The sequence below is a fragment of the Cantharellus anzutake genome, assembly GCF_015039405.1.
Source record: "Cantharellus anzutake strain C23 chromosome Unknown EI90scaffold_11, whole genome shotgun sequence".
Taxonomy (NCBI): domain Eukaryota; kingdom Fungi; phylum Basidiomycota; class Agaricomycetes; order Cantharellales; family Hydnaceae; genus Cantharellus; species Cantharellus anzutake.
Genome location: NW_024066961.1, coordinates 683,167 through 704,918, shown reverse-complemented (window position 1 = coordinate 704,918; position 21,752 = coordinate 683,167). Strand labels below are relative to the sequence as shown.

Below are 21,752 nucleotides of genomic sequence, written 5' to 3'. Positions count from 1 at the left end.
TTTTCCCTAAATTTTTTTTTCAACTTTTTAGAGACCAAAATTTTCCTCCCACTGTTCCTGGCACATTACATACTCCTCACCACTCCCAGCTGCTCCTGAACCCCCTCCCAGGAGAACACTATTGGCTCCAGGAGTGCCCAATCTGCTGTTTTGTCTCCCACATGCTCCAGCCACTCTTGATGCTCTGGAGCATAATGGACTTTTGCTGATGTGGGCTGATAAGGGCTGAGGAAACATTATAAGTAGGCTCCTTGTGCATTGCCATATCTATCTTGCTCACCTGAATGCTGATACTCCGTCATACAGGGACCTCATACTTTGCACGGCCTATTGAGTAAAGGGTAATCCCAATGTTTTCACTAGTTCAGCGATGAATGGTGAACTGGTGAACACAATGGTTGACTCTTGTGGTGGCACTGCTTCATCGGAAGTGAAGCCCACAAGTGCAATGCCAACAGGGTAAATCGAGCTGAGCATGGAAGCCTATCATGTCACTATTTTGTCAAATTAGATCTACAATAATATTGATCTCCAACTTCACCTGAGCAGCGTATCTGCCAGTCAGCTTTTGTAGCAAGTAGAAGCCCTTTTCAGATCGTGTTTCCCTCTCGTCTTTTGGTAGGATTGCATCCCCATAATGCACGAGCAACTTGTCATAAAAAGCCTTTGCTTCATCGGCCCTCTCAGGGTATTTCTCTTCGATCTTCAATTGCTCTGCCTTACGAAGGCTTCCTGCCTCTGAGCTATCTTTCCCAGCTGAAAGGGGAAATATTGAGTGTGTGAGAGTGTGACCGTGTTGTGAACTTACGGTGCAATTTCAACCATGCCTGCCAAGCTGTTTGTCCTACCTCACTCGGAACATGTGAACGGAAACATTCCATGGCCTCCTGAGGTGACTTGCCACGTTTCTTTGCATATGCGGCAATGCATGTCTCTAGGAATACTGTCCAGAATGTTGAGGATAACTGAGTGGCTTGGAGCTGTTTAGATAATGACTCACTTTCGAAACTTAAGTCATTTGTCAGTGAGACAGCATCAAATATGTCGCCAATTGTTCCAATAGTTTTGGGGAGTGTATGTCCCCACAGGTGCTGTGCAACATCCTGAACTACGTTTTCCAGGGAGGGAAGTGGCTGAAAGCTGGCCCTGTGGGCCATTGTAGTGTGTTTCTCGACAAGTGCCCTTAGGTCTGCAAATGGACCAGTTTTTTCTCCCAAAAAGTCATTTGCTGCAGGCGCTGTTGTCAACACCGTGATTCCGTCCGTGAAATTGGCATTCAAGTGGAGGATGGAAGCATTAGGTGTATCACTGGATGCGTCAGACGCGTTATTGGACGTGTTTTTCAGAGGGGAGGACATTATGAGAGTTTTCTCTCGTTCTGGAGGTCGTTTTGGGTTTAGGGGAAATCTTCAATTTGCATCCGATCCATCAAATTTGATATCTTGAAAACAAAATGTTGTATCTACATCGTTTGGAGCATTTATGGGTCGATCTACCCATCTCCTGTTGCGTAGCCATGTATCCTAAAGCTGGTACCCAGATCGCATATATAATTCCGCTCCCCGAACGTCCCCTTTCAAGTTGATGCCGACACCATTCCGGAGCCAACCAAGGGTCGATTCCACCTCCAAATCCCGATTCAACTCCTCGGAGGAATCCAGAGCGGGTCCACAAGAGGTTTGTGTGGTAGATCGACATTGAGAAAGTGTGGATCGGACTGGGGAGATGGCATTGAAGGTCGATCACAGTGACATGATAACTGGCCCTGATAAGTGGAATGGGCTCTGGGATTAGTTTGCGTTACATCGAAATAGGCCATTCCCTCCACACTACACCATCTGAGACCTGATCGATCCAGCTACGCAAGGTGTGCAGGAGGTGAGTTTCGGGGGCAGTGGCAGTGCCTTCTCGTCAGTTTCCCGATTTGGGGGACATCTATACCCCAGCTTTCATATATCACGCGACCAAATAAGACCCCTCAAATCGAGACACAGCCAGCTGTTTAGCACGGTCGCCGCTGTTGATAGTTGTTTGATTCGGACAACCAAACGCAGCCTCTCCTGCCACAGCGAACTATCTATACACGAACATCCAAATTAATTGCACACACGAACATCAGAGTCTCGTCTGGTGTCCATCTTGTCGCCCCTGTCGGTTATTCGCTCTTCAGAAATTCGATTGCTTCGATTCCAAAGCTCTGAGTCATACCAGAACAGCTTTAGACGACTTCCTAGTCCATCGTATAGGATCCAAGCTATCGATAGTGGGCTGTCTGACTGGGTGTCTTTGTGTGGCGCCGACACAGATTTAGACAAATTACTTACCAGGCATCCACTATTTTGTTGGGTTACCAGCCAACAACAGAACTGATAGACCAAATATTTTAAATCTTGCGCTTCATGACTCTATTGCTGCTGGGCTCCTCTCTGTAGTATCCGCTTTTAACTCTGATTATGGCGACCTCGCACCTCCGGGTATCCAAGCAGCGGAGGTGTCCTATTTCGCTGTCGTTCTAAAACATGGAATACCTAGCCTTCCCCACATATCCAGCGTTACTACCCTTGAGAGTGGGTGGGTGGATGATGTTATCAGTAATACTCCGAATGATGACGAAGTCCCATCCGTCCATGATATCTCGATCAGGCTCTGTACTCTCAGACGGCAATCACACGAGCACGCCACAATGGACTTCTTATCAGTTCCTCTCCTACATAATTGTGTTTTATCGATTCCCTCTATTTCTTCTGCTCATGCGGAGTCCTGTCACCCCAATGCCTCTGCGTAACGCGCCAACATAACTCCTTCCCTTCACTAGCTCTCCCGTTTCTTCCCTCAGAGCCACGAACTCGAAAGCATGTTCAAAAGTGATTTGTCTCCACTTCTTTCCGCCAACCCACTCTGTTTCCGACCGCTGGTGGGGAGAAAGCTTGACATTCCTTTCTATTACTATCTGAATCTATCCAGAGCATCGAACACCGCCGGAAAGGTGAAAGGCATTTGGCCTTAGAATAAACGGGATGACAACGATGGATCGGCCGCCCTGCTGGTTCCGCTCAGAAATTTTCAATTGCAGCATTTTCATGCCGGACGAAGACAATCTGTTCGGAGTGCGGCTCCGTGCTCACAGCATCTTTAGTCCTCAAGAATCTCATAAGGAGCAATGAGCCATAGGTGAATGTCGGATGGGGATTCCATGAGTGCAGCAACCAATGCCGGGAAGATGCTTGGTTCGACTCATCCATGCAAAGGAATCTTGATGTGGATATATGCAAGCTGTGCTATTGCGTCCGGATCCTTGTTCGGGGTGGTGGTGCTTCGCCGGTTGTTCCCCTTCACCAGTGTTTACTACTAATTCGTTATCATTACTTAATTTTATAAAATGTCAAGCGCAATGATGTACAAAGATATACAGACAATATATAACACAGTGACAGAAAAAACACTCGAGCTGGGTGGCTAGAGAAAGGAATCGCAACAACCGCAAACGTCGTCCTGAACGGCTTGCTAATATTTCGCGGACAATGGGAGCCGTCATCCGGTCTTAGAGAGTTCCATCTTTGCTCGACCGGAGGTGATAGAGATTCGTTATTTTCAGGATCAAATGGCACTCGATCACCATACGAGGGTTGACGCAACCCACCCGGCGGGTACGAGATGATAGACTCTGTTTTGCCGTCAAACCATACTACTGGCGCCCCCTCGCTTATGTTTCCCATCCAGAGCAATGGGGTTCTCCTTGCAACAGACGAACAGACGCCGAGGTCTTCGTGCGTGCTTGGTTGGGGGAAGGGGGGGGGGGCATAAAACGGGATGCATCTTCATGCATCCGGTGGTGTGACTCTGGAATTCATAATCCAAGAATCCAAGAACTGACATTCGTAACGCTGTGGGGCGCGGGGTGAACTCGCCCGACTCCGCTGACTAAGTGAAAGCGCTGACTCCGGGAGGAAACCCATGCGTTGCGACGACGAAGAATGGAGTGGAAGGGTCAGAATGGGTGGGGGTGGGCTGAACATGCGGGTCCGTCGGCATGAGCATCATGTTGTCGTACCAGACATCAGTGTTTCAGCAGGAAAGGGGCCGTTGGGGAGAGTACCAAGATTCTCGGGGACCATATCATGGCAACAGCCACAGGCATCCTAACTAATATCGAAGACAATTGGAGCCATCATCCGGCCTTGGAGTCACATCCCTGCCGGACGGAAGGTGGTAAAGATTCGTAGCATCGAACGGCGTTCGATCACCGTACCAAGCTTTCAGACGGTTGACGCCACGTACCCTTAGATCACCGCGAGCGGCGCGAGGATTCTGTTCTGCGGTTGGACGCACGATAGCGGGGTTCTCCCAGAAACAGGTGAATAGACGCCGAGCTCTCCATGCATGAGGCTTGATCTACTAGATGCCATCTAAGTTCATGCTCTGCGTCCACTCCGGAATGATGCATGTCTGTCGTGTCACCTTCAGTGAGTCGGATGGACACGGGACCAGGAATATAGGAGATACGAGCAAGGAGTGGACACTGTGGGATTCATAATCTGAGAACTGGAATTCGTAACGTGATGACGCGCGATCGACTCTGTAAACCCAAGCGTGCGGCGATGAGGGATGGTTAACAAAGAACTTGAGCGAAAGGGTGGAATGGAAGGGTTCGAAGGAGAAGCAAGGCCAACTTAAGAGCTGAACGTGCGGGTCGCTTGAAGTAGTACCAAGGCTGGTCGATTTTCCGTGGAAATCGAACGACAAATAATCCATTATCCGACGCTAGAGTCCCAGTAAGGAGCCATTGGGGATACCGGGATTTATGGGGGGGGGGTCCTACCTGGCTAAGGATAGTTGGCATTCCCCTCGTTATCCTTGGTTGTTAACGACACGATAGCTACCACAGACAAATTCAATCGAGGTAAGGTAGTCGGCTAGAATCGGGAAATCGTGCACTCATCATCAGTGGGGTCGATTCGATACCGAGGGCTACACAACGGCCATCGGGGGAGGGGGAGTGCCACATATTTATTTCTTGATACCATCGCGAACATCGATCGAGATCGTTGAAACTCGAATTAGGCTTAGGCTTCGTAAATGGTCTCCTGCGTATCCCATCTACTAGCCTCCTTTGGTAAATTAGGCAGCTTTGCCTCCATGCTCCATGGCCGTTTGGGCATTAGCCAAATCCTCGCTCAATAGCAGAAAACTAACTAGAAATGATGAAGACCTGGACGGGTTCAGAGAGATAGCCATACGGTTTGTAAAAAGTCGATGGGGAGTGGGTGAAAGGTTCGATGGTTCGTAGTGTAAGGAAGACTAATGGCGAATTGGGATTCTTTTTTTGAGCTTTTCTGAATGAATCGTCCTCCTGTCAGGAAACGGCGTCACATCGTTGGAATACATATACAATGGGTTTCACTCACCTTTTAAATGCACGAGGGATTACAAAGTCGAACTAATTTCGCACAAGGATGGCAATTTTCCATTTCCGTTCGACTCCTGAAAGTGGAGCAGCGAGCAACCCAAATACATCATTATTGTTGAAATCGAAGGAGCGGTAAGTCTGAGGAAATACCCTTTGAAAAAGGATACTCTGTCGTTTTCACTACCAACCAGATCCCTAAATTTCTTCATCATTGCGTGATGGAATGTGATGCCCATATATCGCGTTCACTGAGGAATGTCCTGAGGAACGTTGCGAGCAGCTTGTCGGGAAAGATCAGCAGGTTGGAAAATTGGTTCCATGCAAAGCCCTCGGCTATTCCTACATTATTTCTTTATATAATCCCTGGGCACTGGAGCAATAATTCTCAGTTTCACACCGGTGGAACTCCTCCCGGACGTCCACTCTTCTATCCTATGGGTCGCATCACTCGAACCACCCTCCGCCTCCGCGTATACCAGGTAGCATCAAATCTCAGTCCATCAGCAGTCCAGCGGTGCATGTGGATCTGATTTTTCTTGAGCGAGTTCCGAGGCAAGTGGCTCCAGGCCGAGTGCGAGGAAGCTAGCGTGAAAGCACGCGGCAAGGTGTTCCAATGGCGGTGCAGGCGTCCCACCTCCATGGAAGTGACGTAGAGGAGACCACGAGTCGGAGAGGGGAAGCGCATACTGTTCATAACACCGTCTAAATTGGAGTTGAAGGAAGGGTTGCGGACGATGCGAATCTTACACATGTCCGAATTCGCTTTTTCGTACTTACCCAGAGAGGTAATCGTTCAGCAGACATCCATACTGAAATTGAAAAACGCCTCAATAAATCAGAGATGCCGCTATGAGATGAGGATATTACTTACCGCACTGTCTACCACACCGCCGATGGAGTAACGGGCTAGTGCAGATCACGGCATTTGTCTCCAAAACTATTTGGACACAAAGACACATATAAAACACTTAACAATCAGGCTGAGTACCGTTCTTCACCTCCCAGGATGCACTCCACAGTCAATCTTTCGTCGGCGCCTCCTGTAGAAGGTCAATAACATTATCTGATCTAACGGAGTGATAGTGAATTGAGGAACTATGAAAAGAGCAGAATCAAAAAGAATCTCTGTGGTCACAACACCGACATTCATTTTGTCCGACCCAGGACTAAACGACATGCAATGCAAGGGAGGAATGGTCGTAGATCTGTTCAAGTCTCCGAGCTTTACCTATACTCACTGCACCCTAGGGAAGGGGAACCTCGTCCGAGGGAAGTAAAAGTTGGAAGGTTGGCCTAGCGAAACTTTGCGATTCCCCTCTGACAGTAGATAGAATCACACAAGGCAAATACTGTAGGAAGATATTTCCATTGACCACGAACATCCTAAATGACTTGGCTAAGATCAACAACAATCGGAGCTGTCTGCCGGCCTTGGAAGAGAATTCGAGTCCCGTCTTTGCTGGACCGAGGGCTGTACAGACGGGTAGGATCAGATGACACTTGATCACCATACCAAGCGCCTGAATCTTTGACACCAGAATAAACAGCTGGTCGATACTCCTTGGGAATAATGAATTCTAATTTGCCATTGAAGAACACTGGTAGCCCGTGGTCTCTATAGGAAGCGAACAGTGGGGTTCTCCCTGCAGCGGATAAACGGATATCAGACTCCTCCTCCTTGTCTTGCAAGAGAACATAAAATGGGCACTTGATCCAGGACTCATCCAAGTGATGCACTGCATTTGTTTTGGAATGATGTCTATTTGTTGCTCCACGTGTTGTCAGGCGAAGAGTAAGTTGAGGGGGTACAGGATCAGGGATGCGATGAGAGCAGGCTAGGGGAACAACAGGATTCATAATCCACAAATTGAAATCCGTCACACGATAACTCGAAATGAGCTTGCCCGAACTTGTCGACCAGGTGAAAGCACTGAGGCCATCGAAAGCGCCGATATAATGTGCTCCCGGAGAAAACCCAAGCGTGCGACGGTGCGGAATAGTGAGCACTGCGTCACTTTTGATGGATGCAGAGGATGAAGTAGAAGGCTCGGAGGCTAAGATAGGAGGGTTGGAAGTTGGGGTGAAATTATTGGAAGAAGGGGGTGCGAGGTGCTGCAAGTGCGGGTCACCCAAAATGGATACGAGAGTCATGCTGTCGTACCAAGGGTTATCAGTGTTCCGTGGAACCCGTATGATAAATAAACCGTTATCTGATACTCGAGTTACAGCGGGAAGAGGACCATTGGGAAGAGTACCAAGATTAACGGGGGTCATATCGTGGCTAAGGATGGTGACATTCCCCTCATTGTCCTCGGCAGCGACTCGGTGGCTGCCGTGGACGAATTCGATCCAGACTGGATGGTTGGGTGGATCGAGCTGGAATCGGGAAATTGTGTGCTGATGGTCGATATCAGCGAGTTCGATAACACCGCTACCAAAACCAAGAGCTACATGGTGACCATCAAGGGAGAGCGCCGCACATGTCACGATACCGTTACGAACATCAGGGTCGTTAAATTGGGCATCATAATCAACCTCAACAGTACCCTGACTATCAACCTTCTCTGGCATATTAGGTAGCTTCGCCTCCATGACCATTCGAACATTGAGTAAATCCTCACTCAATGGGATTCTGTGCCCGGTAAACTCGCTGGAAATGGTGAAGATCCGGACGGGATCGGAGAGGTGGCCATACAGTTTGTGAAAAGGTGATGACATTGGGGTGAAAGGAAGGGTCGATCGATGGAGGTGCCATGGTGACCAGGAAGTCGTAGAAATAAACCATGACGCCCAAGACGAATACTCCACTGATTGCTTTTCTCGAGCTTCTCTCAAAAGTTTGAATGAATCGTGATCCTGTTAAAAATGACATCATATTGAAATGATCGCGGCACAATGATTTTATTTACCTTGAATTCATCAAATCCATCAGGGAATCCCTCGTCCCTTTCGAAGTTTTGCGCCAGGTGCATAAATGTAACCAAGTTTCGCGTGAGGAATGTATTAAACTCGTTCTGCAAATTGGACCCTTGTGCAAAGAGTTGTGAGGGGTCTAAGTGTTCTAACAAGTATTTACGAGTATATTGGAGATGATGGGGGCGTTCTCTCTTCAGAAAATCGCTCCATTTTCGTTTATCTCCTAAAGGGAGAGTGGCGGGCTCCCCAAACACACGATGCTCGCAACTATTATTGAAAAATCGGAGGAGTGGCAGTCCGATGAAATACTGATTTGCATCCTTGATAAAGAATGCTTTGTCATTTTCATTACCAATCGAATCCCCCATTATGAACTCTTTCATTGTTGCATGATAGAATTTGACACCCTTCATGTCCTTCGAGGGACTTTCTGAGCCACTGTCTGAGCCACTTTCTGAGCCACTTTCCGAGCCACTTTTTGAAGAGAGATTTACAATTGACCTAATCGGTTCCAAAATAGCGAGGACATCTTCCTCGGCAATTCCTAACAGCTGTGACATAGAAAATGCACTTAGCGGCTCGCGTGCTGCAATGATTGTGCCAACCACTTGGCGATACTTCTCAGCTATATGTGGAGGAACTCCAGATGAGTCCAACATATAGGCACGGCGAAGTATGCGCAAGTACTCTGAGTTGACGTCAGTGGGAGCATCGGTGAGGTCACGCAAGTATTCGAACTCCGATCGAAGGGTTGCACCACGACGAGTTCGAACAGAAACATCCCGGACTCGGGTTGAGGCAATAATCGGCAACCCACGACAGGCCGAGGCAAATGCATCGATATCCTCTTTTGACGGCTTCCAGGCAGACTTCTTGATGCAACCCTGAAGGCCTTCCTCGACCATGCGGCGGATAGTGTGGAACCTCTCACCCTTCGCGATAGCGTCCACATCTTCATATGGTATGACAAAGCCCTGAGCCTGGGCCTCATTCCAAGCCGACATGACCGATGACTCTGGACGACAGCTGACAAACACAGCAAATGCGGCCGGCAGTTCATCGAGGATAAACACTAGCTTCATTAAAGACTCAAGTTCTTCCTGAGCCCCACACTCGTCTAGTCCATCCAAGACGATGATGAAGCGCTCCTCGCCCAGAGATAGAAGTTTAAGCATGGGTTCGACGATCCAAGCTCTCATCTGCTTTTCCAGAGTGGAGCCTAGAATATCCTCCAGTGAAGAGGGCTGTCGAAGCTGATTGACAAGAAGACTCTCGTACTCGGTGTTAAACAACGCGAGCTGGCGTGCAAGAGTAGAGGGAAAGTGCTTAATCGAATCGACTCCTGTTCCCACTTGGTTTTTGTCCCAGAAGAAAGACGCTGCCAAGCGGCGCCGTTTGGCAAGTGTTGAGGCAACACTCTTTGATATAGCAGTCTTTCCAGTGCCGGGGGAGCCACGAAGCCAAACAAATCGGTGCTCCCGTTTCTCCAAGTGATCGAGTATCAATTCCTGAATCCGGACCCGAGTGTTTTTCAGGCATTCCGACTTGCTTTCCACAGCAGAGTATTCCGCGTTCGCTTTGTAGAGTTTCGAGAGTTCATCTGGAATATCATTGAATTCTAAGCAGCGAAAAACAAGGGAATGCAACGAACAGTCCACCGATAACCGAATTGTGTGGAAGAGATTCAGAGTTGTCGCCGCAGTCTATGGTGCATGCCCAAGTCAGTTAACGGACTATCTGAACACTGAGGAAACAAACCGTGAAACGGGAGACAGCATCACTGATACAGGACTTCACCGCGCTTATCTCCTGAGATATCTCAGTCGCTAGGATTACCCTCTTGGCAAGCTTTCGCGTTTGAGTGCTTCGATTTGCCCCAATTGCTTTTTAGGGCCCTGTTACCGGGATGTGAGATTTGGACGAGAGAGCGATAGAGTGAATGCACTACAAGTTAAATTGTTGAATTAGCTCACGGATTTCAGGAGGGACTCGGCCAGTCCACAGCTGGAGAGGCCTAAAGATCGTTTCGTGAGCATTTCGAACTTCATCGTCCAATCCTTTGAGATTTTCGTCATTGTTGTCGAGGTCTGCATGAAAACGTGAGGTTATATCATTAGATCGCAAAATCGCGACGCCCTGCGAACCTCGTAAGCTTGGAGCCATGATAGGAGTATATTTGGTATTTGATCGAGATTCGGAATGGGGGCTAACTTAAGAGCAGAGGCGGCGGTTTGGAGGACGAGCCTTGTGGCGGCGATGATTGTTTTCTTTCGTTCACCAGCAGGGACGGCTGAAGACGACGGCATTAGATCTATTGGCGTATCTAAGTTCACGCCTGTGCGTTGTGGTTGTGGGTGGGGAGTCTCAGTGTTGCCATGGATGCTGCGCCCGCTGGGTATTGTGATATCGATGGTCCCCTCAGGGGGGACTGGAGATGGTGATGGATTAGGGGATGGCGGATCCGGTGTAGAGGGGACAGATCGTCTGGGATGGGAGGCCGATTGGCCGGTGCGACGGTTAGGATTGGGACTCAGACTCCTTCTGAACATCTTAGATATAGCGTGCCGAAAAGACCTCCGCTGCTCTAGATCTTGAGAACTGCCACCAGTTGATGCAGTACCACTAGGAGGCTGAAGATGAGATCCCTCAGATCCATCACGATCTCTGCTAGTAGTTGCATCGTTTGCAGTGGGGGAAGAAGTGATCTGGATGGTGGGAGCGGCAGTCGAGGGTTGCAAAGGACCGCCGGGACGCTTCCGTCTCTCGAAAAACCGAGAGAGCCCAGATCGGCCAGACATCGTGCGTTAGCAATCGCTGAGGGGGTGCCGAACAGATGAGACAGGCACGCTGCTCAACCCACGACAAATAAGGCAGTGTCCTAGCCTCTACCAAAGCAGGACAGCGAATACAAAATGCCCCTTGTGGGCAGAGCGCCGGGACGTTAGCCACGCTACCCAAATCATTCGGCTCGATAACAAAGCCAAAGAAATCTACCAATGTTAACTACGCGCCTTCGGGCATTTTGCAACATGGGAATCGGCATCTCAGTTGGGAGCCCTTTAATTGATAAGCGCTACGTTCCTTTTTCGGTCAAGCGCTCAACTTCTCTTAGATAAAGCTGAAGGCGATGAGAATTCCGTTGTCGCGTTCCTGTTCTTTCTTCTACGCTGTCAGAACTGAGCGCGACCATCGCTAGTCATCCAGAAAACCAAGGGGGCACTACCCAGATGTTCAGGGTTGATACAAACTTGCCTTCAGCATTTTAGAAACAATTTATGGCGTGTGAACTCTCGCGGCCCCGGTGGCAGTTTTTGCCACTGAAGAGGGGGTTTAGCGAAGGACCCCGCTAATTTTCAGTCCCAGGGGGCAACTTGAAGGAGAGAGAGATTAAATATTGGATTATCAGGACTTGTAAATTTGATACAAAGTGTCCGAGTGAGAATGTAAGCCATATCGTCCATGCATGAAGGGGTCAAATACTGCTTAGTCACAGTCGTTGAAAGTATCACTGTGCTTGTGTAAGTAGGATGCGATCTATAGCTGCGTTGATGGTCGTCTTCCGAGCCGTCAAATCTATCCCAAATGACTCCTCCAGGCGGGAACGAATTGCACGCTTAGTGCTGACGTTGAGATCAGCATCGCGCAGGATCTCCTGTACTGCACGCTCTAGTTCTGCGTCGGATGGTTGTCCGCTAGGCGATCCTAAGAAGTCGCCGCTAAAGCCACCACCACCAATGTCAGGTAAGTACGATGTTGTGGGGCGCGACTGGACGCCAGCCATGGACTGTCGCCCCAAAGTATCAGCGTGGGCCTGGGGGAATCCGTATGTCGACGGTTGACGTCCATTATAAGAAGGTGCAGGAGAGTAAGAGCGGGAGTATGGGACTTCATGTGCGTCATAAACAGTCTGACGACCGTATATTGATGCCGTAGGAGTATGATATCCATCCTTGCCCTTGGTTGGCGGCACCCATGATCCTACACTGTGATTGGACTCTTTGTCCCATAACTCATTTTCCTGCCGGGACATGGTAATCAGCTAGATACGCAAAATGTAAACAATAAGGAGCTCACGTAGTCTGTCCATGACTTCAGTGGAATAGAACGGGGATCGAATTTCCCTTCGTCCTGGAAACGCTGTGGGTCACTGGACAACCAAAGAACGAGACATCGGAACTTACGTGGATCACCAACTTCTTACCCTTTTCACCCATAACAATACGGGTCTGACCCCATGAGAAGTCGTCCATGCGCCAAAATGCATAGAGTGGGAGGTAGAATGAGAAGACAGGAATAGCAAGAATATAAAATAGCATCCAGCCAATCATATCCCATTTACGACGGAAGATGAAGACAAGCGCTTGAAGGCCATATATAGCAGCTAGCATGATGATGGAAAACAGAGGCACCGACTCATGTTTCCCAACCACCAGGTATATCAAATAAACGATCTGAACAAGTCGGGATGAATAATGCGCCATATAGACCGGAGAGACGCGGGGACACTCACGTAAGCGACTGTAACAGGCTGAATGATGGTTGACAGGAGATCAATAAAGACAATGAATCTCATGGAAAAGCAACAGAAACCACAAAGTTGATCCAAGAAAACCAGTTCGGCAAGATTGTGTACCGTAGAATTGATCCAACGGCGACGCTGCGATAATAAGATCTTCCACTCCTCAGGAGCGATAGTATAGGCATGGGCGTCTCTGACAAATTGAGTTTTGTAATTGGGAAAATGCTTCAGCAACAACGTTGTGAGGTATCGGTCTTCTCCAAGATGAAGCAGGTTCTTCATGTGCAAAGTGTCAACTCGGTTTTCTGAGTAATCCTCGATGACGGCATTGGAGATGAAGAGTGGTTTGTGTGTGTCTGGCGTGCGAAGACGGTACATAGTGAAACACCCAGGCAAGCAAGTCACCGATCCGAAAAGGGACTCGAACGACTTCGCCAGATGATGGGATATGAAATATTCGTACACCTATAGCAGAAGATTGAGGATTTTTGCAACCGACAAAAGCACAACTACTTACCTGCATCATAGTGACAACAGACCGCTTCTCGTTTGAGAGGGATGTCTCGCCACATACACCAAGTACCTTCTTGTCGTGAATCATGCTACATAACCGCAGTGAGAAATGTCCATGCTGCAATGCCAATGTCTACTTACGCCGAAACGAGCCGGTTTAGAGCGAGGGGCTCTACAGTCGTATCGGCATCCACCATGAAGATGTACTCATAGAAGGAGGGATTCACTCCGATGACATTTTTGATCTGATGATACATTTCAAGTTCGCAAGGATTCATGGCTGAATTGAAGTGAACCTGTGGTTGGACAATGAGTCCAGATCAACACTCGTGGAAATAAGTGGGTTGCAGGACTGGCCTTATTCAAGAAATGCATTAACACCATCTGCGAGTCTCGTTTTCCTCTGTTGCCGGGGCGGGACCTTTCCGTTGGTTTCCCGACCTTGACAAGGACCACATAGGGCACCACATGACCAGAACACTCGTAAAGACCAGAATACACCTTGCCCATATTATGCTGCTTTGCTCCTTCTCCCAACGACAAAAAGCTAAGGGGTTCGGGGTCCAAGTTTGGGTCTGCTCCCAGTACGTCCAAAACAATCCGAGGAGTAGGACGATCGTTTCCGGAACCGACAATGTTACCGTCGCAAATGATGAAGAGCAACTTGCGTTTGTCGTCGTATCTCAGTTTCGCCAGCGAATCGATAGTTCGGCGAACGGAATCCTCATCTTCCGTATAGACAGGCACTTGGCAGATGACAAACTTGTCATGGTCTTCGGGTCTACGCGGCGAGGCGAATGTGATAGAAGCGATGAACTTGAACCCAATTACTGCAACCATCACCGCTGATAAAGCCAACAAGATATATGTGGAGAATAAACATTGGGGAGAGTTACGATTATCGACCTTGCCGATCAGGAACAAATTACGGAGACAAGTCTGCATGCGAGCGAAGGTATCGGAGTCAATCTGTAGATTATTGAGTTTGTTCGTGATATCCTGGCCGTTGTTGTAGCGGAACAGATCGACGACAGTAGATTCCATGAAGAGCGTCTTGATTGAGTTTGGATCCTGGACTTGTGTTCCATCAGGTGCGTGAACCACCGGCGGGAAGTTAATATAATCCGACAAGTCATAAACCATGCCATTGTACACAGCGACGGCGCGACCTTTGCTGGCCAAAGATCGAATGGCAGAGGCAGTGTAACCAACGAACCCTACACGCCAGTTATAACGCATGAGGATCATCATTTCGAAATACCAATCAGGTCGATAGTCATATTGATTAAACGCTCTGAAGTCGTGGTACTGAGCTTCGACATTCACCGATTGGTTTGTCGAGCTCAGGAGAACGTAAGGGTTGACTGGGCCATTCACACCTTCACAGAGGGCGCTGACCTTCATATTCGTGTCAGTCGTACGACAATGGAAGAGGTCCAACATTAGGAACCTACTTGAACAGGGAATAGAGAGGTAGCATCAAGACCACCGTATTTCATGACCGTCTTTTGAGGTATGACACTGACTGTGGTCACATGGGTTTGCATGATGCCTGTCAAGTCGAAAACCTCCCCGCGGATCGCAGTATACGTGTGTTTGGGATCGTTGTTGTAGGAGTGAGATTTGAGCTCTGCCGGGCTGAACACGTATTCGTGCGGACAGATAATATATCCAAGGATAGCGATGACGAAAATCGCGCTGGCACAAACAAACCAAATGAGGATGTTGATTGCCAGCTTTTCGCGCCACGCTTGTCGAATATCCATACGCTTCATACGGCCAATGTACGTGAGGAGGGGTGTGGGAAGCCACCATGTCAGCAGCCAAACAAGGGCAAGCCAACGGCGGCGAGCGGACGAGTCATGAACTTCCTCTGCAACTTCATTCTGAAGAATATCGCCGGGCAACGGGTCCTTTTCTGCTTGAACCTTCCGAGTGTTCTGGAACATATTTCTTGAAGGTGCATAGGATTCACTCCCGTAATTGCTTGCATCTTCCTGTCCACTTGTGATACGGCTGTGCTGATCAAAATCGTCACTTTGCAGTGAGCGTCCGTCATCATCATCTCCATAGAGCGCGCGACCAACAAAGGGTTGACCCTGAGCATTGGAAACGAGAGGCAGAACCTGACTGGAGTTGCCAAATGGGTCATTGTACCCCGTTACCGGTGATCTGTCTCCATCCTCCCCATCAGGTCCATGCCCATATGGTCCATATTCATCCGTTCGAACGTCAAGGAGACCCGCCTGGGCTTCTGCCACCCTCAGCCGATTTCGTTTTTGCTCCTCCGCATCATTAGCCCTCAAGTAGTCTTCCATCTTGTGGAACGCGACTTGACTTAAGAAAACCTGAAAACCATAGCTGAGTCTCGAAGACGCCAATAATCAAGTCCGACACACCTTATGATTTCCCATAACCACGTCTCGATCGGATAACCCGAGAGCTTCACGGACGGCGCGGACGTTGCCCACGGGATCATCTTCAGGCGACAGTCCAACTTCTCTAAGCTGGTCACGATAGCGATCACAGAACTCGGTGGGGGTCATGCTAGCCTCGATGACAATTCCATTTTTCCGGGAGACCTCTGACAAGCCAGCGCTGCGAATCTGAGCCTTAACCCCACGAGTTTCAAGCTGGTTTGGTAGTTGTGCATCATTCGGGTTGATGCACATCACGGACCAGGGATTTGTCTCGTCAAGAGTTTCGAAAAGCACATCTAGCGCAGTTTTGAACTCCCCAGCGACGCACTTGATGCCCTCGGTATCAGCAGGACCTTCATCTGCCTCCTCTTCAATTGTCACCTCGGGCTTTGGCGCTTCACCTGCAGGTCTGCGTTTCACAGTACCCCTCTTCTTCATGGACGGGGCCCGCATGGGCTTGACTGGCTGATGTGCGGCCACGATCGTCTCATCATGGCGAGGGTGTGCTTCAGTCGCAATGGATTTTGAGGAGAAAAGAGCTTGAATGAAATGATTGGAAGAGCCTGAGCTCTCGCCGCCCATGGTACGACCGCCTTCGGAACTGCGTCTAAGGAGTGATACGAAATCGGGATTGAATGCCGCGGCATTCTTCTCGAGGAAGGATTCGGCTGAGTAAGTAACTGGACCAGCATAATGGCTAACAGTGAACGTCGGGAAACCCGAATGATCCATTCCTCCCAATCTGAACGAGGTGTGATTGCCCCAGCGCTTAGACATTGCTTCGATCATGGTGTGATCGGTTTTCTTCGGCATGCGCCTGACCTGGTCATCCATGATATGGATGATGCCTCCAGGCATGGTCGACAACATTCGAACGCATTCAGAATTGTCGAAGTAAGGAACTGTAGGGAAAACGCCAGAAAGACCTTCGGACACAAACTCGTCTGCGTGTCGATCGAATATTTGCCGGCGTACCCACTGGTGCAGACGTTCATTGGCATAGTTTATGCAGAACTGATCGAGAGAGTTGGATCGACTAGGCGAGGAAGTGATATTCTGGAATCCCGGGAAGTCGAGGAAACCAACAAATGTGGTATAATCGTCCCTGCACAGTTTCTGATTGATAAATTCATTTAGCCAGGAAAAGAGAAGCGAGTATAAATTTTTAGCGAGGTCGTCACGATTATCGGAGGCTCCTTCGGGGTCTAGGAAGATCGTACACAACTCCTTTTTGACAAGTTTAGTCTTGTACGACAAGACAGACTCCAGCGATGCAGCAGAGACTCCCAGAAATTCGGCAACGATATTGAGAACATCAGTGTTGCGAACTACGGCAGCATCCTCGTTGCGATTTCGGTCCCGCGTGAACTCGATATTGCCGAGGTGGATGATGGCAGCAATGAGTTGGCAAGTCTGAGCGACACTGCGCTTTGAAAACCCAACACTTTTCAACGCATGTTTTAATCGCTCAAATTTGTGACCATCGTCCTCTTGGAACGGATTCCCGCCGCCATGGGTGAGGTAGCGGTACACTACCTTGTCGCTCAGATGTAAGTGCTGTCGCTCCTCGTTAGTGGCACCCGTAAGGAGGTAGTAGAAGATATGAAAGTTGCGTTCTCCAGAAGGCGCCCCCGCTACACGACTCTTCTCCAGGTAGTAATCCAATGTCTTAGCACCATAAAGCCGTCCACGATCCGAGAATTGCAACTCGGTATACCTGCCGAAACGCGATGCATTGGGATTGAACAGAGTACGAGCATTCCCAAATGATTCTAAAATGAAGTCGGCACTGGGGATCTGGCTCGCCAACTTGGAGCCCTTCTTTCCAGGGTTACTGACGCTGAGCTCAATAACGCTTTTGATTGCAAGACGGCGACTTTCCGACTTGCCAGCCCCAGTCTCGCCACTTTAACAATAAAGGTACATAAGGATTGATAACCCAACGTACATGAACCGAATCAATGCTCGCACCTAAACAATAAACTCTGATCCTGGCCTGTCCGTCGCATATGATAATATGCATTGTTTGCCAATTGGAAGATATGAGGAGACCGATATTCCTTCTCCCCGCTGGTGTCTCTGTACTCGGTTGCATATTGTAGCAAAACTGAGTCGGCATTGCTGCCTACATATTTGTGGGGGTTCAGGGCAACTAAGGTAGAGGACCCTACGGAAGTGTAGATGATGTCGTTAAGAAAACGGTCTCGAAGACGAGACACAATGGTATCATCCGAGATGGAGGGGAGGGTAGCCAGGTCGTCTTCAGACGCCCTGGCATCTGCTGTACGCGTAGTGGCCATTTCGTTGTGGAAGTGTTGGGGGGCGACGGGGAAAGTGAGTGACTAGTTTCTAGTCAGGCTACAGCACGCGTTCTGGCCTGTCCCAGGAAACGTCTGGCCAATCTGAGGACGTCAAGAGCTTAGAGGTGGTTTGGATTGTCTAAGCAAACTTTTACGTCGTCTCGAATTGACGAAGTCGAGGCCACGGCACGAGCCGAGAGTTTCAGGTGGTTGCGTAAAATGGACAGCTTCAGCCAGCCACTAAAAGCGATTCTCAGCCCCAGTCACCTCGCACAATTCCAAGACTCGGAAACATATGAGAAAGTGGTGAAGTACATCGAGACCCTCAACGATTCAGTTATTGGTGTGAAGACCAGGGATGATTGTTCCGAATCTGAGGTTGGGATGCTCTTCCTTGTGACTGCAATCCATTGCTGATAATCGACAGGGGATAAAAGCTGTTCTTTCAATACTCGACCAAGTGGAGGAGATAGCAAAAAGCACCCCGCCTGTCAATAATGCTGCCTCCCGTTTTGGAAACCCTGCTTTCAAGGACTTCTATGACAAAGTGTCGTCGGCGTGTACCCATTTCCCGATCTATCAGTCCGATTCGATCCTGACTATGTGGGTCATTGTGTAGGCCTCCTCTTCGTTACACGAACAGCTCCCAGACATACCATCCGAAGCCATCGATGAACTCTCGGTATATTTCCGAGAATCTTGGGGAAATCGCTCTCGAATTGACTACGGGAGCGGTATGGAATTAAACTTCCTCTGCTGGATGTGAGTCAGTGTGGAACCAAAAACAATTTGTGTATTCTTTTGTCTAACCATATCCCGTCAGATTGTGCTTGGAAGAGCTGAAGGTTGTACAAGAGTCCGACCACACAGCTTTGGTGATCCGCGTCTTTTGGCGTTACATCGCGGTAATGCGCATCCTACAGCAGTCATACTGGCTAGAGCCTGCAGGCTCACATGGAGTATGGGGTTTGGACGATTATCATTTTCTGCCTTTCTTGTGGGGATCTGCCCAGCTGAGAAGTGAGCCCCATCTACATGCGTCCTTATAAGACCTAAATTCCCCTCTGCCAGATCACAGATACATCAAACCAAAATCCATTCACGACACGGACATCGTTGAAGAATTCTCAAGGGATTATATGTACTTGGCGTGTATCAAGTTCATCAATTCCGTGAGTCGCCATTTGCTATTTGTGTTGCATGAAGCTACCGTTACTTATTCACATGCAAATAAACCTCAGATAAAATCAGCAACTCTGAGGTGGCATTCACCCATGTTGGATGATATCTCGGCGGTATGATCTCCGTTGCGTTCGTTCGAGGCTCAGCTGACCCCCCGTAGGTCAAGACATGGGAGAAAGTCAACACAGGAATGATCAAAATGTACAAGGCTGAGGTTCTGAACAAACTTCCTGTCATGCAGCATTTCCTCTTCGGTTCCATCCTCTCCTTCCAGCCATTGGATCCAGAGGACAAAGAGGATGAGACATTGGACGATCCTCACACTGGTCACGCCCACCCCCACGTTCACAACCACACGAATGGCGATCGTGTTTTACCAAACGGGAAAGTCATCCACCTGAACCCTTCCACTCAATACAATAATGACGGACCAGGAGCAGGTCAACTCGAGTCTGGCTGGGGCGATTGTTGTGGTATCCCTGTTCCGAGCGCCCTTGCTGCCGCGGAGGCTGAAAAGCAGAAAAATCCGAACACATTGCGGGGCATTCCAATGCGTGAAGGGATTCGGCTGGTACCGTTTGATTGATGTCTGATAGTGTTGAAAATGTCCAGATTCTTCATCGTGTTCGGGCTTTGCGTTTAAGGAAAGTTGAAACTCTCCAGACATCTTCAAGATCACCCACATCAGACCTTGTGATAAACGCACAAAGTAAAACCGGCAGCCCAATGCTACTCGGCCTAGTAGAATTATATCCATCATGGTAGCTAGCATCACAAACATTATCAAAAATACTAAATGTAGAAATGTAGTGCGGCAGCGTATGAAATACAAATGTTCCCTACAATCTTGAGATAATCATTTTACCATCATCCCAGTTATCCATCATTCCCTCACAAAATATTGCAGACATAGCCCAAGGAGCGAAACCTCCAACGCCATCCCCAAAACTCCCTTCTCCTCGACCCACTCCCCAAGCATCTCTGTAACAGAGAGGTAATATTCTTCTCGGGAATCGGATGATGTTCGCTGATCGGAGGATGGCGCGACAGCGGGTTGGCAGTGCTGCGAATGGCGCCACGGCTCCCCACCTTGTGATCGGCTCAGCGACTCATGCAGGGCGAGCTGGACATCGGGTTGTGATTCAAATACGAATGGGGAGCCCCCCCTTTTGACCCTTCCATACATGGATGGATTGCCTCGTGGGTCCGCATCTTGGTCTCCCGAACACAAGTGATCGTCGGCTGACTGCAGCGATGGATGATTAGAGTAGTACGCCGAGTGATTTAGTGTCTCGGTTCTAATCTCTACGGGTTGGGGCGAGTGATGATGAAAGCGGTCGAACGATGAAGACCCCTTAATTGTGGAAGTTGCACTGTGAGCAATCATTGTAGGTGACGTGGAGACAAATTGAGTTGTGGAGTTGCAGGGCCCAATTACCGCTCGTCGGCCTGTTATGCGAGATGCGTCGTTCGCAGTGGACAACCAAGGTAAGGCAGGAAGATTGAGGGGCATCCAACATATAGGGGTATATATATATATGTATGTAGCTAGAAATGATTGGAGGGGTTTAGTTTCAAAGCTTGATTTGGGCACTGCCAATGGCCTGCTCCGAACGCAGCAATAAATGCAGAGAGAGAGGCAGTGCGGCGCGAGTGAGATGCGCAAGCCCGCGACCGAATTCAAGCCTGAACAGTGTAGCAACCGCCCCATGATACCTGTTCCATAACACCGAGACAGGAGATGATGCCAGTTGCGGCGAACGGGGATCTATAAGGCGAAGGCCAACACGGAGCAGAGGGATGCAAGCGGAGGTGCGATGCTCCACTAGTAAACAGTTGAATCATAGACAGTGTCCCGCAGCCACGCCGGAGCCGGAGTCGCTGATAATGATTCACGTGTCGCAGACGGAGCGGTCCAATGTGGAGTGGAGAAGCCCGAACATCCATGAGCTTCCCTCGTCCATTTAACTTCGACCCCACATTTACTCTGACAAGGGCATTAACGCAGAATCTTCGATTTGAGGCATTTCAAGCACATTAATACGAATGACACTTACTCGGTCCCCAAAGATTTACTTCCCCATAGGCTATGAAACTAGGCAGAACTACAAGAATCACTCATTAGAGGCATTAGTGATTGAGGATCATGACGAGTGATGTGTATCAATACATGCCGTGGCACTGTAATCGCTTGCGGCGGAAGGGGGGCAATTCAGACGATCAGGCCTCAACGTGATGGAAACGATGATGATGAGCGGCAAGAGAGCACGGTGAGCGGTGTTATGTACGATGGGACGTCAAATGTAACTCAACTAATGACGCATAACACGTCGACCATTTGTGGAAATACGAACAGTCAATTTCATCTGTTAGGGGTAGCCGCCCTGTTGTATTATAATTCACTTCGGGGTTTGCGCCATCACCGGCCCACAAAGCCCTGAATGCGGGCGCTTAATGCATGCAGTTACGAAGGGTCTAGATCAATACATAATTGA

At 49.0% G+C, this 21,752-nt stretch overlaps 7 protein-coding genes across 7 annotated transcripts; 1 reads left to right on the top strand and 6 right to left on the bottom strand.

The window, feature by feature from the left end:
• Positions 1-211: 211 nt before the first annotated feature.
• EI90DRAFT_3152582 (uncharacterized protein) lies at positions 212-1,779 on the bottom strand. The gene is made up of 5 exons (XM_039065801.1): positions 1,001-1,779; positions 809-943; positions 542-756; positions 281-483; positions 212-225 (listed from the first exon to the last, which is right to left on the bottom strand). The coding sequence occupies exons 1-4, from the start codon at positions 1,356-1,358 to the stop codon at positions 328-330; spliced, it is 864 nt and encodes a 287-aa protein (XP_038919212.1). The 5' UTR covers positions 1,359-1,779; the 3' UTR covers positions 212-225; positions 281-327.
• Positions 1,780-2,722: 943 nt separating this feature from the next.
• On the bottom strand, positions 2,723-2,911 carry EI90DRAFT_3045637 (uncharacterized protein; the record flags this gene model as incomplete). The annotated part of the gene is made up of 1 exon (XM_039059423.1): positions 2,723-2,911. A coding segment is annotated over one exon (189 nt), but the record flags the coding sequence as incomplete, so codon positions are not given.
• A 3,667-nt stretch (positions 2,912-6,578) lies between these two features.
• On the bottom strand, positions 6,579-8,854 carry EI90DRAFT_171742 (uncharacterized protein). The gene is made up of 3 exons (XM_039052055.1): positions 8,787-8,854; positions 8,317-8,761; positions 6,579-8,263 (listed from the first exon to the last, which is right to left on the bottom strand). Exons 2-3 carry the CDS (start codon positions 8,734-8,736, stop codon positions 6,791-6,793), a joined length of 1,893 nt encoding a protein of 630 aa, XP_038919210.1. The 5' UTR covers positions 8,737-8,761; positions 8,787-8,854; the 3' UTR covers positions 6,579-6,790.
• A 578-nt stretch (positions 8,855-9,432) lies between these two features.
• On the bottom strand, positions 9,433-9,786 carry EI90DRAFT_2841854 (uncharacterized protein; the record flags this gene model as incomplete). Its single annotated transcript, XM_039053694.1, has 1 exon — positions 9,433-9,786. A coding segment is annotated over one exon (354 nt), but the record flags the coding sequence as incomplete, so codon positions are not given.
• Positions 9,787-11,694: 1,908 nt separating this feature from the next.
• Positions 11,695-18,273, bottom strand: EI90DRAFT_3045620 (chitin synthase-domain-containing protein). Its single transcript, XM_039059422.1, has 10 exons — positions 17,747-18,273; positions 15,755-17,681; positions 14,810-15,703; positions 13,713-14,753; positions 13,497-13,651; positions 13,360-13,444; positions 12,834-13,307; positions 12,505-12,774; positions 12,398-12,451; positions 11,695-12,341 (listed from the first exon to the last, which is right to left on the bottom strand). Exons 1-10 carry the CDS (start codon positions 18,073-18,075, stop codon positions 11,829-11,831), a joined length of 5,742 nt encoding a protein of 1,913 aa, XP_038919208.1. The 5' UTR covers positions 18,076-18,273; the 3' UTR covers positions 11,695-11,828.
• Positions 18,274-18,294: 21 nt separating this feature from the next.
• EI90DRAFT_3144679 (Phosphotyrosyl phosphatase activator) lies at positions 18,295-19,843 on the top strand (the record flags this gene model as incomplete). Its single annotated transcript, XM_039065178.1, has 7 exons — positions 18,295-18,453; positions 18,503-18,631; positions 18,695-18,837; positions 18,899-19,095; positions 19,147-19,247; positions 19,317-19,370; positions 19,418-19,843. The coding sequence occupies 7 exons, from the start codon at positions 18,295-18,297 to the stop codon at positions 19,841-19,843; spliced, it is 1,209 nt and encodes a 402-aa protein (XP_038919207.1).
• Positions 19,844-19,966: 123 nt separating this feature from the next.
• Positions 19,967-21,385, bottom strand: EI90DRAFT_171781 (uncharacterized protein). The gene is made up of 3 exons (XM_039052057.1): positions 21,315-21,385; positions 20,101-21,244; positions 19,967-20,049 (listed from the first exon to the last, which is right to left on the bottom strand). The coding sequence occupies exon 2, from the start codon at positions 20,966-20,968 to the stop codon at positions 20,141-20,143; it is 828 nt and encodes a 275-aa protein (XP_038919206.1). The 5' UTR covers positions 20,969-21,244; positions 21,315-21,385; the 3' UTR covers positions 19,967-20,049; positions 20,101-20,140.
• Positions 21,386-21,752: the final 367 nt, after the last annotated feature.